At 32.4% G+C, this 20,947-nt stretch overlaps 2 protein-coding genes across 2 annotated transcripts; both read left to right on the top strand.

The window, feature by feature from the left end:
* Positions 1-3,767: 3,767 nt before the first annotated feature.
* Positions 3,768-4,358, top strand: LOC147940194 (S-protein homolog 9-like). The gene is made up of 2 exons (XM_087460478.1): positions 3,768-4,022; positions 4,156-4,358. The coding sequence occupies exons 1-2, from the start codon at positions 3,774-3,776 to the stop codon at positions 4,336-4,338; spliced, it is 432 nt and encodes a 143-aa protein (XP_087316604.1). The 5' UTR covers positions 3,768-3,773; the 3' UTR covers positions 4,339-4,358.
* A 4,985-nt stretch (positions 4,359-9,343) lies between these two features.
* LOC147940193 (S-protein homolog 9-like) lies at positions 9,344-9,908 on the top strand. Its single transcript, XM_087461192.1, has 2 exons — positions 9,344-9,592; positions 9,726-9,908. Exons 1-2 carry the CDS (start codon positions 9,344-9,346, stop codon positions 9,906-9,908), a joined length of 432 nt encoding a protein of 143 aa, XP_087317318.1.
* The last annotated feature ends 11,039 nt before the right edge of the window (positions 9,909-20,947 follow it).

Below are 20,947 nucleotides of genomic sequence, written 5' to 3'. Positions count from 1 at the left end.
TATACCTTGTTTAAACGGTTTACGAACCTAATCCGATAAAAAACCACATAAACCTGGTTTGAAACCAATTTTAAAATGGTATACCATTCTAACTTCCCAAATTTGAAACTGCTTCTCAATTACTCGATCAAGCAACTATTGTTTCAGTACCGAAATCATCAATATTATTCAGAAAAGACAACTCTAAATTTTGACCAGAAACATCAACCACCAACTTATCTTCCAAACTTATAATGCTACGAACTGTAGAATCACTTTTAGAACTCCCATCAGTGTCTCCATCCTCGATTAAATTAGTTGGCATTATATACTCCGATTTCATTTCATTGCATCTGATAGCTTCTATTGAAAACCCCGCACGAATCAAAGACCCACACAATAGATTGACAAAATTTTATCAGAAAAAAAAAATCAAAGATCAAAACTTTCGATATAAACATGCAATTTTATGTAGATATAATGTTATTTTCTTAATTAGCTGTCCTATTATGTTTTTAAAAAAAAGAATTCTTTTAACATAACTTATGTTATTCTTTTTATATTTATTATTCACTCATTATTTATTAATAATAATATACATGCTTAGTGAATTATTTTTCTTGTTTATACATGTCAAAATCTTATTGAGAAAACACGTATAATATAAGTAACGTACAATGGAAAATAGATTAGTTTTTTTAATTTTTCTTTTTGATTTAGAAATTTTTTTAGATATGAATATGTAAATTTTATTTAGGTTTAATGTTATTTTCTTAATTAGCTGTTTTGAAAAATAATAATTTTTTGACACGTGTCAACATCTCATCAGTGTACTTGACACATGTCAAAATCCTGTTAATGGCTAATTTGAAAACCCAACTTTATATAATAAAAAAATTTAATTTAATAAAAATATTAGTTGAGGCTTCAATTCAAGTTTTTTTCCTAACTGCCAATCGGTTCTTCATAATCTTCGTTTTCTTCGCATGTGCCTTCACAAATCTTGTTGCAGTACTCAGTGTTCGAAATTGGTTAACCATAGAGACATAAAAAAATTTTATTTATTTTTTTGTGCAAACAAAGACATAAAATTTAATGTGTTAGGTTATATAGTATAATTATACGAACAATTATGGATGACACATAGTATATTTATTTTACCATGTAGTGGTTGAAAATCTTTGTAACAGTGAAACTTTGATATGGATGGCACCTAGTATATTTATCTTACTTGTTTTTTTTTAAAATATAATAAGATTACAATTATCTTATGCTTTGTTTTACGAAGTTTGAAAATTGTGATTTCTGATCGTTAAAATTGACATGTGTCACGATCTTATGAGTTACTAACTTTGATATTTAATCGTTAAAATTGACACATGTCACGATCTGGTGAGTGTTTAACTTTGATCTCCAATCGTTAAAACTAACACGTATCACGATCTGATGAGTTACTAACTTTGATATTTAATCGTTAAAATTGACACATGTCACGATCTGGTGAATTTTTAACTTTGATATCTAATCGTTAAAACTAACATGTGTCACGATCTGGTGAGTTACTAACTTTGAGAACCAAGGTTTATATAATAAGATTACTAAAGTCGAGAGATATTATATAAATGAATTATAATGAAATTTTCTTCCTATATAAGATGTATACAAATTACTCAATCTTTATTTAGAGACAATTTAGTCCAAATAAAAATTAGTGTGGTTTCTAAATTAAACTTCATTGCTTTGTGTTCAATCATATTTTTCTTCCAAAATTTCTTAAGTTCGCGACAAACTTGTTGGAGAAGGACTAAGCACCCCTTAAATAAGCTTAGATAAGCCATGGTCATGCACTTACCTTTGCCAAGACGAATCTGAACCTTAAACCAACAAGAAGACACCTCCAGGAAGCTCCTACAACGATCCCAGCTACAGATCTCTACAGGAACAGCTTCCAATCCAAGAACTCACCATGTACACTCAAGAACACCAAGAACTCTTCTCTCTCTTTCGTTTCTCTCAAAAGCGGCTAAACACGCCTAATGAGACAAAACTCGAGTTTAAGGGTTTTCCTAACCCAAAACGTGGCGTTTAACTTAAGTCAAAACGCATAAACTCAACCCTGCATCGACCGATGCAATCCCTAAACCGGGATTTCGGTTCGCAGGTGTTACAGATTATGTGCTTAAATTGAGAATGCTCTCTAAACCATTTCCGTTCTGGCTCAAATTGATCAATGCAATTTACCGTATGCGTCACAGTATACCTTGTGCCTAATTTACAACTCTTGGTGTATTCAGGTGGATAGAAGAACATATCCTCTGGCTGCAGCGGTTGCTCTTCATCATCATCATCTGTATCCTGAAAATTCATACCAATTCACTTACTTAATCCTAACACAACAAATTTTCTTCTTTACTAGTTGTAAAGAACCACTAGTACTCATGCTATTGTACCTGAGCATCTGAGATTTTTTCTTCCCCATCACCTTCTGCTTCTCGTTCTTCTGTTTCTTGTGATAGTTCTGTGGGAGGTGATGGTTCTGTGAGAGGATTAGTTTTGTCCGGAGCTTCTCCTATTTCTTCAACTGCTATTTCTGTCGAGTCATATATTCTACCACCATCTCTTACAATAGCCATTGCTAACAACAAAAAGAAACCAAAACAAAACAAATTACATTATGAAAAATACCAAAGAACAACCAAAACACAACATGATAAATCACTACTAATATGATTACCTACGACTGAATATGATAGAAAACTAGAAACTAACTATTAAGATGCCAATTTCGACAAAGAAGATGAAAGTAGGCGACAGATCTTACAAAGAAGTTGAAGAACACAGTCGGACCTCATTGGGGAGAAGGGTCGATGGAATAGATGACTAGCCAGGAGAAGAGTTAACGCCGGACCTCGTCGATTCAAGCGTTTACTTGTCGGAAAAAAGGAAAAACTTTTCGGAAAAGGGGTTCTGTCGGAATCGGAAGGGAAAACGGAAAACAGAGGAACACAGGTCGGGGGTGGAACCTCGTTGGGGGTCGGCCATGGAGAAATCCTCTCCTCTCTTCTCTCTTACAATTAGGGTAATTTTAGTGGGTCTCAATTTAGATTTTGGGTAGATGGGACGGGTTATAGGTTATATTCGAATTGGGTCAAATAGGTTGGTTGGGTATGTAATTTTGTTTTTTAGGGTTTTTAGACTTTTTCCCCATTTTCCGTTTGAAAAATATTGTTCAATGAAATAAGAAATAGAAGGGTGGCATTTTTTATCGACTTTTGCGAGATAGTGGCTTTTAAGCCATTCTTCCCCTAAGGTGTTGTTCGACACCCTATCCCCAAGAAAACTCTTGGTTCATGGATGTTACATTTATTTTGAATTTTTGAAAGTAAACTCATGATAAATTATCATTTTTATAGAAATATTCTTAATATATTATTTAGTTAATTTCATGATAGTGTTGATGTGTCAGTTAAGACTTTTTTACAAATATTTAAATAAATAATTGAAATTCAAATTTTACTCTCATTAATACATTTTATAACTGTCTTTTATAGTTAATATGGTAGAGAGAAGAAACTGATATATAAAATATAAAACAGCATTCATACAAGAAAATTTTATGTTTTAAAATTAAATATGTAACATAAAGAGTATTGAAGAAAACAATCAATGAAGGAATCTGAAAATATTAACAAATATGCTGTTACATATGCTTATATTGTACATACATGTGTATGTAAAAAATGTATATATATATACACATATTCATGTAAGGAGAATAAAATAAAATAACAAAAATGGGGAAAATTCTAATATGTCTCCTCTTCTTAATTTTCATCTCCATCCAGAAAATAGACTCTATTCTTATATTTAGGAAATTTAATATCGAAATTTCGAATCATCTTGCAGGTAATAAAAAACTTATGATCAATTGCAGATCCGGTAAAAGTGAAGCGACCAAAGTTGTGTTTCTTCCCTCTAATACTGAATGGAAACTAAAATTTACAGTTTACCCAAAAACTTTGATATGGTGCAACTTATGGAAGGTAATTAATTTCAAAGTTTACTTTTATTTCTTTCACAATCTTCCAATGTGTAATGTTTCTACAATATTTTCTCGTTTTATGTTTAAGTTACTTATTTGAAATACTTATCATTTTTGTTATCATATATTTGTAGGGACCTGATTATGTGCAACATGCAAAGTTTAACGCGTTTATTGGGAAAGAAAGTTTTATACATGATATATGTGGGGGTAGGAAGCCTAACATATGTTTCTGGCAAGCGCAAGAAGATGGAATATATGTAAGAAATAATGCAGCTGGAACTTTTAAGTTAATGTATAAATGGGATAGAGTATGACATAGATATTACTTTCATTTTATCTTTCTTTTTAAATTTAAAAAAAAAAAAATATTGTTCTTTTAAAAAAAATACGTAATAATATGGATTTGACCCCGACTAGACTATTTTCTAAACCAGCTACAAATTTTGGTCTATTGAAATAATAAAACAACAATTTATACAAATACAAGAAATTATTTTAAACAAATTATATCATATTTTCTGTGTAGCATAATTTTCAATTGCTAATATATTCATAATATATTAATTTAATGGTTAAGAACTCAACTCTCTATTATTACTAGATAAGGGCCCGCATGATGTGCGGGTTTAAAAATTGTTGAAAAAAATAAATCCTAAACCTTAAACAATTTTTTAAAAATATGTAAAAAAAATTTATTTCCTAAAGTAAATATATAAATAATTTAAGTTAGAGAATATTTGTATTTACCTTCATACATTTATTTCTATTTATATATTTTTAATATATTATAACAATTGTTACAATAATCTAAAGCTAAATTATATCCCACTAAAACTTTTGCCAAATACTCATCATTAATAATATTATTATTGTCAATTTTCAAAAACATTTCACAACTTATTCACAAAATATTTTACATGCAACAAATTCATCAAAGCAACATCTAATAAGTAACTACGTATAATTTTACTCTATGTTTTACCATTAAAAATATGTTCTTACACCCAAAATATTTTATTGTTAAATTATGCTCTTTATCATCACCTATAAAATGTCTTCTAAACAAATTAAACAAATTTTATGTTGCTAGACTTTCATTTTGGCATAATTATAGATCTTATAATTACTAAAATTGTTTTGTGACATAATTTCTTTAACCATGAAGGTTTTTTTACTCCAAAGATATTTTGGATGAATAACCGGTGAAAATTATCTACTCGGTTACAATGATTTTATGACTAACCCAATAAAAGTTAAGAAATTGAAAGAAAGTTAATATAATATAATAAAAATAAAAATTTGAAAATTATAATCAGGATGGTATATATAAGTCTTAGATAATTCAGATATACAAAATAGAAACTTTATATACAATCCAAAACATGATATATGTCATAATCACGTTAAGGATCAACGATCTATTTACTCTTCAGAAGTATCCAATTGTACCAAAACAACTTAAAGCTATGACCTCGTCTCAAATAATCTTGAATCATAAATTCTCAACTTATTTACCCGAATCAAAAAGTTACCATATATTTCTCCATATACCTTGTTTAAACGGTTTACGAACCTAATCCGATAAAAAACCACATAAACCTGGTTTGAAACCAATTTTAAAATGGTATACCATTCTAACTTCCCAAATTTGAAACTGCTTCTCAATTACTCGATCAAGCAACTATTGTTTCAGTACCGAAATCATCAATATTATTCAGAAAAGACAACTCTAAATTTTGACCAGAAACATCAACCACCAACTTATCTTCCAAACTTATAATGCTACGAACTGTAGAATCACTTTTAGAACTCCCATCAGTGTCTCCATCCTCGATTAAATTAGTTGGCATTATATACTCCGATTTCATTTCATTGCATCTGATAGCTTCTATTGAAAACCCCGCACGAATCAAAGACCCACACAATAGATTGACAAAATTTTATCAGAAAAAAAAAATCAAAGATCAAAACTTTCGATATAAACATGCAATTTTATGTAGATATAATGTTATTTTCTTAATTAGCTGTCCTATTATGTTTTTAAAAAAAAGAATTCTTTTAACATAACTTATGTTATTCTTTTTATATTTATTATTCACTCATTATTTATTAATAATAATATACATGCTTAGTGAATTATTTTTCTTGTTTATACATGTCAAAATCTTATTGAGAAAACACGTATAATATAAGTAACGTACAATGGAAAATAGATTAGTTTTTTTAATTTTTCTTTTTGATTTAGAAATTTTTTTAGATATGAATATGTAAATTTTATTTAGGTTTAATGTTATTTTCTTAATTAGCTGTTTTGAAAAATAATAATTTTTTGACACGTGTCAACATCTCATCAGTGTACTTGACACATGTCAAAATCCTGTTAATGGCTAATTTGAAAACCCAACTTTATATAATAAAAAAATTTAATTTAATAAAAATATTAGTTGAGGCTTCAATTCAAGTTTTTTTCCTAACTGCCAATCGGTTCTTCATAATCTTCGTTTTCTTCGCATGTGCCTTCACAAATCTTGTTGCAGTACTCAGTGTTCGAAATTGGTTAACCATAGAGACATAAAAAAATTTTATTTATTTTTTTGTGCAAACAAAGACATAAAATTTAATGTGTTAGGTTATATAGTATAATTATACGAACAATTATGGATGACACATAGTATATTTATTTTACCATGTAGTGGTTGAAAATCTTTGTAACAGTGAAACTTTGATATGGATGGCACCTAGTATATTTATCTTACTTGTTTTTTTTTAAAATATAATAAGATTACAATTATCTTATGCTTTGTTTTACGAAGTTTGAAAATTGTGATTTCTGATCGTTAAAATTGACATGTGTCACGATCTTATGAGTTACTAACTTTGATATTTAATCGTTAAAATTGACACATGTCACGATCTGGTGAGTGTTTAACTTTGATCTCCAATCGTTAAAACTAACACGTATCACGATCTGATGAGTTACTAACTTTGATATTTAATCGTTAAAATTGACACATGTCACGATCTGGTGAATTTTTAACTTTGATATCTAATCGTTAAAACTAACATGTGTCACGATCTGGTGAGTTACTAACTTTGAGAACCAAGGTTTATATAATAAGATTACTAAAGTCGAGAGATATTATATAAATGAATTATAATGAAATTTTCTTCCTATATAAGATGTATACAAATTACTCAATCTTTATTTAGAGACAATTTAGTCCAAATAAAAATTAGTGTGGTTTCTAAATTAAACTTCATTGCTTTGTGTTCAATCATATTTTTCTTCCAAAATTTCTTAAGTTCGCGACAAACTTGTTGGAGAAGGACTAAGCACCCCTTAAATAAGCTTAGATAAGCCATGGTCATGCACTTACCTTTGCCAAGACGAATCTGAACCTTAAACCAACAAGAAGACACCTCCAGGAAGCTCCTACAACGATCCCAGCTACAGATCTCTACAGGAACAGCTTCCAATCCAAGAACTCACCATGTACACTCAAGAACACCAAGAACTCTTCTCTCTCTTTCGTTTCTCTCAAAAGCGGCTAAACACGCCTAATGAGACAAAACTCGAGTTTAAGGGTTTTCCTAACCCAAAACGTGGCGTTTAACTTAAGTCAAAACGCATAAACTCAACCCTGCATCGACCGATGCAATCCCTAAACCGGGATTTCGGTTCGCAGGTGTTACAGATTATGTGCTTAAATTGAGAATGCTCTCTAAACCATTTCCGTTCTGGCTCAAATTGATCAATGCAATTTACCGTATGCGTCACAGTATACCTTGTGCCTAATTTACAACTCTTGGTGTATTCAGGTGGATAGAAGAACATATCCTCTGGCTGCAGCGGTTGCTCTTCATCATCATCATCTGTATCCTGAAAATTCATACCAATTCACTTACTTAATCCTAACACAACAAATTTTCTTCTTTACTAGTTGTAAAGAACCACTAGTACTCATGCTATTGTACCTGAGCATCTGAGATTTTTTCTTCCCCATCACCTTCTGCTTCTCGTTCTTCTGTTTCTTGTGATAGTTCTGTGGGAGGTGATGGTTCTGTGAGAGGATTAGTTTTGTCCGGAGCTTCTCCTATTTCTTCAACTGCTATTTCTGTCGAGTCATATATTCTACCACCATCTCTTACAATAGCCATTGCTAACAACAAAAAGAAACCAAAACAAAACAAATTACATTATGAAAAATACCAAAGAACAACCAAAACACAACATGATAAATCACTACTAATATGATTACCTACGACTGAATATGATAGAAAACTAGAAACTAACTATTAAGATGCCAATTTCGACAAAGAAGATGAAAGTAGGCGACAGATCTTACAAAGAAGTTGAAGAACACAGTCGGACCTCATTGGGGAGAAGGGTCGATGGAATAGATGACTAGCCAGGAGAAGAGTTAACGCCGGACCTCGTCGATTCAAGCGTTTACTTGTCGGAAAAAAGGAAAAACTTTTCGGAAAAGGGGTTCTGTCGGAATCGGAAGGGAAAACGGAAAACAGAGGAACACAGGTCGGGGGTGGAACCTCGTTGGGGGTCGGCCATGGAGAAATCCTCTCCTCTCTTCTCTCTTACAATTAGGGTAATTTTAGTGGGTCTCAATTTAGATTTTGGGTAGATGGGACGGGTTATAGGTTATATTCGAATTGGGTCAAATAGGTTGGTTGGGTATGTAATTTTGTTTTTTAGGGTTTTTAGACTTTTTCCCCATTTTCCGTTTGAAAAATATTGTTCAATGAAATAAGAAATAGAAGGGTGGCATTTTTTATCGACTTTTGCGAGATAGTGGCTTTTAAGCCATTCTTCCCCTAAGGTGTTGTTCGACACCCTATCCCCAAGAAAACTCTTGGTTCATGGATGTTACATTTATTTTGAATTTTTGAAAGTAAACTCATGATAAATTATCATTTTTATAGAAATATTCTTAATATATTATTTAGTTAATTTCATGATAGTGTTGATGTGTCAGTTAAGACTTTTTTACAAATATTTAAATAAATAATTGAAATTCAAATTTTACTCTCATTAATACATTTTATAACTGTCTTTTATAGTTAATATGGTAGAGAGAAGAAACTGATATATAAAATATAAAACAGCATTCATACAAGAAAATTTTATGTTTTAAAATTAAATATGTAACATAAAGAGTATTGAAGAAAACAATCAATGAAGGAATCTGAAAATATTAACAAATATGCTGTTACATATGCTTATATTGTACATACATGTGTATGTAAAAAATGTATATATATATACACATATTCATGTAAGGAGAATAAAATAAAATAACAAAAATGGGGAAAATTCTAATATGTCTCCTCTTCTTAATTTTCATCTCCATCCAGAAAATAGACTCTATTCTTATATTTAGGAAATTTAATATCGAAATTTCGAATCATCTTGCAGGTAATAAAAAACTTATGATCAATTGCAGATCCGGTAAAAGTGAAGCGACCAAAGTTGTGTTTCTTCCCTCTAATACTGAATGGAAACTAAAATTTACAGTTTACCCAAAAACTTTGATATGGTGCAACTTATGGAAGGTAATTAATTTCAAAGTTTACTTTTATTTCTTTCACAATCTTCCAATGTGTAATGTTTCTACAATATTTTCTCGTTTTATGTTTAAGTTACTTATTTGAAATACTTATCATTTTTGTTATCATATATTTGTAGGGACCTGATTATGTGCAACATGCAAAGTTTAACGCGTTTATTGGGAAAGAAAGTTTTATACATGATATATGTGGGGGTAGGAAGCCTAACATATGTTTCTGGCAAGCGCAAGAAGATGGAATATATATAAGAAATAATGCAGCTAGAACTTTTAAGTTAATGTATAAATGGGATAGAGTATGACATAGATATTACTTTCATTTTATCTTTCTTTTTAAATTTTTTAAAAAAAATATTGTTCTTTTAAAAAAAATACGTAATAATATGGATTTGACCCTGACTAGACTATTTTCTAAACCAGCTACAAATTTTGGTCTATTGAAATAATAAAACAACAATTTATACAAATACAAGAAATTATTTTAATCAAATTATATCATATTTTCTGTGTAGCATAATTTTCAATTGCTAATATATTCATAATATATTAATTTAATGGTTAAGAACTCAACTCTCTATTATTACTAGATAAGGGCCCGCATGATGTGCGGGTTTAAAAATTGTTGAAAAAAAATAAATCCTAAACTTTAAACAATTTTTAAAAAATATGTAAAGAAAATTTATTTCCTAAAGTAAATATATAAATAATTTAAGTTAGAGAATATTTGTATTTACCTTCATACATTTATTTCTATTTATATATGTTTAATATATTATAACAATTATTACAACAATCTAAAGCTAAATTATATCCCACTAAAACTTTTGCCAAATACTCATCATTAATAATATTATTATTGTCAATTTTCAAAAACATTTCACAACTTATTCACAAAATATTTTACATGCAACAAATTCATCAAAGCAACATCTAATAAGTAACTACGTATAATTTTACTCTATGTTTTACCATTAAAAATATGTTCTTACACCCAAAATATTTTATTGTTAAATTATGCTCTTTATCACCACCTATAAAATGTCTTCTAAACAAATTAAACAAATTTTATGTTGCTAGACTTTCATTTTGGCATAATTATAGATCTTATAATTACTAAAATTGTTTTGTGACATAATTTCTTTAACCATGAAGGTTTTTTTACTCCAAAGATATTTTGGATGAATAACTGGTGAAAATTATCTACTCGGTTACAATGATTTTATGACTAACCCAATAAAAGTTGAGAAATTGAAAGAAAGTTAATATACTATAATAAAAATAAAAATTTGAAAATTATAATCAGGATGGTATATATAAATCTTAGATAATTCAGATATACAAAATAGAAACTTTATATACAATCCAAAACATGATATATGTCATAATCACGTTAAGGATCAACGACCTATTTACTCTTCAGAAGTATCCAATTGTACCAAAACAACTTAAAGCTATGACCTCGTCTCAAATATTCTTGAATCATAAATTCTCAACTTATTTTTACCCGAATCAAAAGTTACCATATATTTCTCCATATACCTTGTTTAAACGGTTTACGAACCTAATCCGATAGAAAACCACATAAACCTGGTTTGAAACCAATTTTAAAATGGTATACCATTCCAACTTCCCAAATTTGAAACTGCTTCTCAATTACTCGATCAAGCAACTATTGTTTCAGTACCGGAATCATCAATATTATTCAGAAAAGACAACTCTAAATTTTGACCAGAAACATCAACCACCAACTTATCTTCCAAACTTATAATGCTACGAACTGTAGAATCACTTTTAGAACCCCCATCAGTGTCTCCATCCTCGGTTAAATTAGCTGGCATTATATACTCCGATTTCATTTCATTGCATCTGATAGCTTCCATTGAAAACCCCGCACGAATCAAAGACCCACACAATAGATTGACAAAATTATATCAGAAAAAAAAATCAAAGATCAAAACTTTCAATATAAACATGCAATTTTATGTAGATATAATGTTATTTTCTTAATTAGCTGTCCTATTATGTTTTAAAAAAAAGAATTCTTTTAACATAACTTATGTTATTCTTTTTATATTTATTATTCACTCTTTATTTATTAATAATAATATACATGCTTAGTGAATTACTTTTTTTTTTATACATGTCAAAATCTTATTGAGAAAACATGTATAATATAAGTAACGTACAATGGAAAATAGATTAGTTTTTTTAATTTTCCTTTTTGATTTAGAAATTTTTTTAGATATGAATATGTAAATTTTATTTAGATTTAATGTTATTTTCTTAATTAGCTGTTTTGAAAAATAATAATTTTTTGACATGTGTCAACATCTCATCAGTGTACTTGACACATGTCAAAATCCTGTTAATGGCTAATTTGAAAACCCAACTTTATATAATAAAAAATTTTAATTTAATAAAAATATTAGTTCAGACTTCAATTCAAGCTTTTTTCCTAACTGCCAATCGGTTCTTCATAATCTTCGTTTTCTTCGCATGTGCCTTCACAAATCTTGTTGCAGTACTCAGTGTCCAAAATTGGTTAACATTATAGACATAAAAAAATTTTATTTATTTTTTTGTGCAAACAAAGACATAAAATTTAATGTGTTAGATTATATAGTATAATTATACGAACAATTATGGATGACACATAGTATATTTATTTTACCATGTAGTGGTTGACAATCTTTGTAACAGTGAAACTTTGATATGGATGGCACCTAGTATATTTATCTTACTTGTTTTTTTAAATATAATAAGATTACAATTATCTTATGCTTTGTTTTACGAAGTTTGAAAATTGTGATTTCTGATCGTTAAAATTGACATGTGTCACGATCTGATGAGTTACTAACTTTGATATTTAATCGTTAAAATTGACAAATGTCACGATCTGGTGAGTTTTTAACTTTGATCTCCAATCATTAAAACTAACACGTATCACGATCTGATGAGTTACTAACTTTGATATTTAATCATTAAAATTGACACGTGTCACGATCTGGTGAATTTTTAACTTTGATCTCTAATCGTTAAAACTAACATATGTCATGATCTGGTGAGTTACTAACTTTGAGAACCAAGGTTTATATAATAAGATTACTAAAGTCGAGAGATATTATATAAATGAATTATAATGAAATTTTCTTCCTATATAAGATGTATACAAATTACTCAATCATTATTTAGAGACAATTTAGTCCAAATAAAAATTAGTGTGGTTTCTAAATTAAACTTCATTGCTTTGTGTTCAATCATATTTTTCTTTCAAAAATGCTTAAGTTCGCTACAAACTTGTTGGAGAAGGACTAAGCACCCTTCAAATAACCCGAGTTAAACCAAAAATGTATCAAAAGAAACCGTAAAACCTGAGAAATTGGTCCACGCCCCAATAATACGATGAGCTTGGCAATATCCGAAGAAGATAAGTACAAAATGCAACGTAAATCATGGAGATGAGAAGGGCGTGTACTTAAGCCAATTACGAACCCAATCGGATGAATTTGGACTCATGTTGATTTTTTCTTAATGGAGTTCTCTAATTTCTCTAATTGCTCTAGTTAATCGCAACCATGGATGATGGTCTATTTGGGTTGTAGGGTTTGTATGATGTTATTATGAGCAGAAATCTATGTGGATTGATCTTGTTAATTCACAAGACCAATTATGATGTCCATTTTAGTATCTTAACTAGATTAAGAGCCGTGATAGAGCACGAGTTGAAATTCATTTTATTTATATTGTAATTTTTATATAAAATATAATTTATGTGTTTGTTTTTTTTTAAAATTTGGGATAAAACATTATGCAATAAAATCATATGCTAAATACGATGGCTTGAAAAAAAACACATATTTTGTAACTTTTATATTATTAATTATTCTAGATAAGAACCCGTGCTATAACAATGGTTAAATTTTATTTAATACAAATTTGTATATTTTATATTTTAAAATAAAATTTTAATATGTTGTATTAGGTTATATATGTGAAGTTATTTCAACAATGTATATTCTACATCATAACTTGAATGTCATTATAAGACATAATTTTGTAAATTTGGTTTTTAAAAAGCGAGTTATTATATTATGAGTAACTTAATATATTGTTATACTTTTTGTTTAAATATACTTGGTTTCTTGAAATTCTTTCGTATTATAGTGACATATTAATGACATTGCTATAACAAATCAATTTAGAGTGTTTATAGTTTCTAACTTTTATATCAAGTTTCAATATATTAAAAATATTTCAAAATAAATTATTTAAAGTTTATTATATTATATAAAATTATAAAATTCAACAAGAAAAATATGAAATTGAATTTAAATATTCAAATTTTGACCTGTTACTTAGTAAATTTTTTAATTCATTAGATATTATTTTTAAAGAACAATATTACTAAAGCTTGAATATTTTATAGATTGAACAATTTATATTTGTTTTTAAAAATTTAACTTATGGTATATCCGAAAATAATACTATTTTTTAATTATAATAAATAATATGATAATTTATTTGTTTCACAAAATAGACTCATATATAAAAATGAGAGAAGAAGTATAATGATAATTAACAAATTAATATGTTAAGTTAGATATCAAAAGATTTTATTTGATGAATAATTTAATAAAGGAAATTAATATGGTAAGTTAGATGATATGATTCTTTAGAATATTCTCTTTAAAATTTTTGGTATAACCTATTTGTAACCAACTTATTAAAATTATATAGTCTACAAAACAATGTAGTGTACTTTCGTTTTATTATAAAGAGGATAAATACACCTCTTACTTCGAATTTTTTTCCCTAAATTTAATTTGATTCATTCATTTTTTTTCTTTTATTACCTTAAAGATACATTAAAAAAATCCTATCTGACTTATCATCATTATTTTCTTTTACTATACGTACCGATCTATTAAACAAGTTATTATTGAGAGATGGAAACCAGAGTTCAACCGAGAAAACGATGGTCAAGATGCTTTCTCAAAAATATGTAAATCATGAAAATCAAGCATGATCTAGAAATTATAGTTTATCATATTTACCATTATCTACAAAAGTACGTTTATATTAGTTTAGGAAGGTTTAGTCTTTATATATATATATATATCAATTTCTTAACATTATATCAATGGGAGTCTAATACAATTATCTATCTAAACATTTTAGAAGTACATTTTTGTGTCATCCTCTCTTATCTTTATATTCAAACAAGTCTCAACTAAATTCTCTGTAATTCTTACAACCAAACACAATCATTTCCTTATTTGATAATATTAATTTCATAAAATATATCTATCTAATTTAAATAAATATGTTATATTAAAATATAATTCTACTTTTATTTTTATTAATCTTATATTTAATTACTATTCAATACATAAAGTTAATAAAATTTTAGATTTTTTCAGCATATAATGTGATTTGTTTTTTTTTTGTTTTTTTTTTTGTCAACCATTGAGCCACAGTTGGCCTGCCCATTAGCCAAATTCCTACATTCGTAGGAAGCGGGACTTGATCCCCGGTGTGATAGTGCCTTCTACAAATGGACTTACCTCCTGCCACTGCACTAAGGTCACTTCACTGTGATTTGAATTTTTATAAACGAATATATTTAAAAATTGCCTTAGGATATTTGTAATCAAACAAGTATAGCCACATATAGAGCTCGGAATACATTTTTGGAATAAAATAGGGTGTCATCACTTTTTACCAACTTCGGGTCGGGTTTTTAACTAAAATTATAATTATTCGGATCCTCCTTAATATTGTCGAATATTTTGGGCCGGTTTTTAATTGATAGCATACTTATTTACATCCAATTAATGTCAATTAATGCTCATTGTATCTTAGGAAATATATAATTTGCATGCCGAATTTGTATGACCGAGTTTGACAAAAAGAATTGATAATCCAATTTATGTAATCACATCCTCTTAATCACATCCCTATAATATAGCAACTAATTGAAGATGAATACACAATGGGCCCGGTGTTGGTCACGGAAATATCTAATTTGCTACATATTTGGTAATATCTTATTAGCTTTAAATGTACACTATTAATCTAATAATATCAATTGAGAATCATAATAAGAATATGCCAGATCATTCTGAAACAACCCTTCCCATTTTTTTTTTAATAATATTAACTCACTAGTGGTCCCATACCCACTAACAACCTAGCAACAATCAACAACAGCGGATAACAAAAAGATTTCATTAAACCAATAAGAATTCCAACAACAACAATCCAATAACCAACAATGCAATAACCAAGTTCCAACATCCTACAATGTTCTATCGACTCAATACTAGCAACCTAACAATAGCTAGACCACAATCAATCAAGCCTCTAGAACATCCTCCTCATCATCATCTTGATTCTATGATCACACTTTGCCTTTACCTGCACCGCAAACACATATTGAGATGCATGAGTATTATCATAAACACTCAGTGAGGACATCATCCCATCTACTGGGCTATACACACAAGCAACTGAGATTCTATTGTTAAGCTAAACAAATAAACACAATCAACACATCAAACAAGGCAAAACTCAACATCGGATAAGACTGGTGTCGATCGACACTGCTTCTGCAGACGCGAACTGCACGAATCTGAACGTCGATCCTCCGTTTCAAATCATCCCAACCTCTCCCAAACACCTAAGGAACATATGGGAAACACGAAAACAACAAACCCAAGCAAGCAAACACCACAAATAAACAAAGAACAACCAAACAACAGAGATCTCAGGCTTAGATCAGCCATGGTCAAGCACTCACCTCTTTTTCAGGAAGATTTGATTGAAAAACGGTGGAAACAACACCTTAGGAAGCTTCTCCTTCGTTCCCAACAACAGCTCTCCCTTCTACAGCTCCAGAGTCAAACAGAACGTGGGACATAAACCCGCCCACCGACAAGGTCCCTACACAAACCTCATGTGTTGAGAACCTAACATTCAGTTACAAGCAAAAACAAACATAATCTGAACTATTGAATTGACCAAGTTCGAATCTCAGAAGTTATACTTGTGATCGCTCCTGAACTGGTGCCACCGGTCTCCACAGTCGAGTATACCCGTGATGTCGGCTCGATCCAACCCACCGGCTGCACACCCTGCTGCACCCCTGGCTGACCTCCAGCCTGCACCGCTGCTACTACCATCTGCTGCAACTTGGGACAACGATGCTTGATATGCCCCATCTCCCTGCAGTAGTAACACACTCGGGTATCTGTCTGCGGCTCCATAACGGCCCGCTGCTCTGTCACTGCCCGCTGCTCACCTGGGGCAACACCGTGACCAACACCGGGCCCATCCGCCCTGCCGTCACCCAAAACAGCCTGGTCTCCAAACACACTAGGATGAACATGTGACTCCGCTACCTCTTCACTGGCCATGCTCTGGGTCACACTCTCACTAGCCTCGGGAACCTGACCCCATCCCCGACCACAACCACAACCACGACCACGCCCGCGACCAACAACATCCCCACCTCTAACCATCTGTATCACCAAGAACAGAAGGCTAAGCAACAAATAATTCTAATAACACAAAAACACAACTCACCGTTGAATCACAAAGCAGGCTCGAACAGAATGTTCTAGGACCTTATGCCACACACAATTGAATAACTCACATAATCAACTCTAGCATGAAATCGTAAACACAAACAGCAAAAGCAATAGTGAACCCTAGACCTAGAACCGTAAGGGCTCTGATACCAAAAGGAAACAACCCTTCCCTTTTTTTTTTTTTTATAATATTAACTCACTAGTGGTCCCATACCCATTAACAACCTAGCAAGAATCAACAACAGCGGATAACAAAAAGATTCCATTAAACCAATAAGAATTCCAACAACAACAATCCAATAACCAACAATGCAATAACCAAGTTCCAACATCCTACAATGTTCTATCGACTCAACACTAGCAACCTAACAATAGCTAGACCACAATCAATCAAGCCTCTAGAACATCCTCCTCCTCATCGCCTTGATTCCACGATCACACTTTGCCTTTATCTGGACCGCAAACACATATTGAGATGCATGAGTATTATCATAAACACTCAGTGAAGCCATCCTCCCATCTACTGGGCTATACATACAAGCAATTGAGATTTCATTGTTAAGCTAAACAAATAAACACAATCAACACATCAAACAAGGCAAAACTCAACATCGGATAAGACTGGTGTCGACCGACACCAGGTTGGTGTCTATCGACGCTAACACAACAAGGTGTCGCCCGACATCATACTGGTGTCGATCGACACTGCTTCTGCAGACGCGAACTGCACGAATCTGAATGTCGATCCTCCGTTTCAAATCATCCTGAAATCGTCCTAAACTCTCCCAAACACCTAATGAACCTATGGGAAACACGAAAACAACAAACCCAAGCAAGCAAACACCACAAATAAACAAAGAACAACCAAAAAACAGAGATCTCAGGCTTAGATCAGCCATGGTCAAGCACTCACCTCTTTTGCAGGAAGATTTGATTTAGAAACGGTGGAAACAACACCTTAGGAAGCTTCTCCTTCGTTCCCAACAACAGCTCTCCCTTCTACAGCTACAGATCTCACCAAAAACCACCAAGAACAAGCCAAAATCTCTCAAGAACACTCTCCAACGTTTTTTCTCTTCTTTCTCTCTTTTCTCACTCAACGGCGACCAGACAAAACACCCAAAAACCCTTAATTCGTCGCTTCTCCACTTATATAGTCGGTTTAGGGATTTCTAATTGAACCAAACCGAACCAAATAGCAAATAAAACAAACCTGTCAAAACCAGGAATGTTGGTGTCGATCGATACACCAAGGTGTCGATCGACACTCAGACCAAAAATGCGATTCTCCCCACTAATAAGGATTCGTCCTCGAATCCCGCACCACCGCCATCCGTCAAGGACCTCCGTGCCACCGTCAACACGGCCCGTACGTCCTCCGACCACACTGAATACTGTCAGCCAAGGTTACCGTGCAACTGTCGCAACAGCCCGCACATCTCCGACTGAACCCCGAGGTCTTCCTCTAGCCAATATACTCACATCCAAGACGCTATTTGCTCACAATTTTGTGCTTCCCCTGTCCGTGGTCGCAACCAACGAATCATGCCGGCTCGCTATCAGGCCAACCGCCTTAAGCTACGACATCCAGGAAGTCACTCACACACACTCCCCCCTCTCTCGGGTCGCAACCCTTGAGACATACCGGCTCACTTGCGAGCCGCGGCTCACAGCTACGGTATCCAGGGAGTCTCAAATATCCCGCTCTTGGGTCGTCACCCTAAAGCGCGCTCTCGGATCGTCATCTGAAGCAACATACCACTCCCACTCTGTGGCCACAAAGTCCATCGAGCTATCGGTATCACAAGAGTTGGGATATTTGAGACTTGTTTGCTCACGGCCTTGAGCAAACAAGTCTGATGCCATCGAGTATCTCCCGACTAGATCTACCTCAACACTTTCCACAAAAATTTCCCTTTTTAGAAACTTTCTAACTCTGGAAACTTTCTTTTGTGGAAACTTTCTATTTATGGAAATTTTCCAAAAATAGAACCCAAGCTATTTCTTCTTTTCCCATGAAAACAACAGTCAAACATAAAGAAAAAATACTCATCTTATTAATCTCAAAAATTTCATAATCGTTACAACCTCAACGAAAATACATAAGAAAAATAAGATACAACTATCCAAGCCATCAACCCGCATCTCGTGCACCACCTCATCTTGATACTTGGTCGCACAACCAACCACCCCTAAGCGACCAAGTATCAAGAGAGATGGGCTGGAATATTCCGTACGCGCTCCAGCCACGGACTACAACTTGGACCCGGCTAGACAAGCTCAAGTCGCGATCTGCTTCTCAAACCACTTCTTAAACATTGCCTTCAACCTCGCCTCTGGCTCCCAAGTCTGCTCCTCTACTCCATCACAGTCCCACAGGACTCTCATCAAAGGATTTTTCTTCCCAAGTTCCTTGACTCTCCTCTCGAGGACCCTCAACGGTCTCGCCTCTAAGGTCATATTGGGCTGAAGATCCTCAAGAATCTTAGCCAACAACTGATCACCCTCGTGAAGACACTTCCTCAGCATCGACACATGAAATACCTTGTGGAACGCACACATAACCTCAGGCAAGTCCAGCCGGTATGCCACTAGCAACCTAACAATAGCTAGACCACAATCAATCAAGCCTCTAGAACATCCTCCTCCTCATCATCTTGATTCCATGATCACACTTTGCCTTTACCTGCACCACAAACACATATTGAGATGCATGAGTATTATCATAAACATTCAGTGAGGCCATCATCCCATCTACCGGACTATACACACAAGCAACTGAGATTCTATTGTTAAGCTAAACAAATAAACACAATCAACACATCAAACAAGGCAAAACTCAACATCGGATAAGACTGGTGTCGACCGACACCAGGTTGGTGTCGATCGACGCTAACACAACAGGGTGTCGATCGACACTGCTTCTGCAGACGCGAACTGCACGAATCTCAACGTCGATCCTCCGTTTCAAATCATCCCAAACTCTCCCAGACACCTAAGGAACATATGGGAAACACGAAAACAACAAACCCAAGCAAGCAAACACCACAAATAAACAAAGAACAACCAAACAACAGAGATATCAGGCTTAGATCAGCCATGGTCAAGCACTCACCTCTTTTTCAGGAAGATTTGATTGAGAAACGGTGGAAACAACACCTTAGGAAGCTTCTCCTTCGTTCCCAACAACATCTCTCCCTTCTACAGCTACAGATCTCACCAAAAACCACCAAGAACAAGCCAAAATCTCTCAAGAACACTCTCCAACGTTTTTTCTCTTCTTTCTCTCTTTTCTCACTCAACGGAGACCAGACAAAACACCCAATAACCCTTAATTCGTCGCTTCTCCACTTATATAGTTGGTTTAGGGATTTCTAATTGAACCAAACCGAACCAAACAACAAATAAAACAAACCTGTCGAAACCAGGAATGTTGGTGTCGATCGATACACCAAGGGTGTCGATCGACACTCAGACCAAAAATGCGATATTTGGTTTGCGGATGTTACACATTCATTCCTAAATCATAACTAACAAATTGTAAAATGTATATTCTCAACTTGCGAATCAAGAGTTTCTACAAAACTCTACCTACAACCGTTAACAGTATATATATCAACAAAATAATAGTCTCGTGGTGTACCACGGGGTAAAACCTAGTTTCTATACAATTTTGTAATCAAAAAATACTTGGTTGAATTTTTAAAATAGTTTTATTTCCGGATATACCATAAGTTGAATTTTTAAAAACA

This window comes from Camelina sativa, chromosome 8, assembly GCF_030686135.1.
Source record: "Camelina sativa cultivar CO46 ecotype springtype chromosome 8, ASM3068613v1".
In the NCBI taxonomy this organism is placed as follows: Eukaryota; Viridiplantae; Streptophyta; class Magnoliopsida; order Brassicales; family Brassicaceae; genus Camelina; species Camelina sativa.
This window is presented reverse-complemented; position numbering and strand designations above follow the sequence as displayed.

What these genes read in the sequence shown, in the direction of transcription:
- LOC147940194 (XM_087460478.1), top strand. Translation starts at nt 3,774, where the DNA reads ATGGGGAAAATTCTAATATGTCTCCTCTTCTTAATTTTCATCTCCATC. An exon ending in TATGGTGCAACTTATGGAAG is followed by an intron (nt 4,023 to 4,155) that starts GTAATTAATTTC and finishes ATATATTTGTAG; the next exon opens with GGACCTGATTATGTGCAACA.
- LOC147940193 (XM_087461192.1), top strand. Translation starts at nt 9,344, where the DNA reads ATGGGGAAAATTCTAATATGTCTCCTCTTCTTAATTTTCATCTCCATC. An exon ending in TATGGTGCAACTTATGGAAG is followed by an intron (nt 9,593 to 9,725) that starts GTAATTAATTTC and finishes ATATATTTGTAG; the next exon opens with GGACCTGATTATGTGCAACA.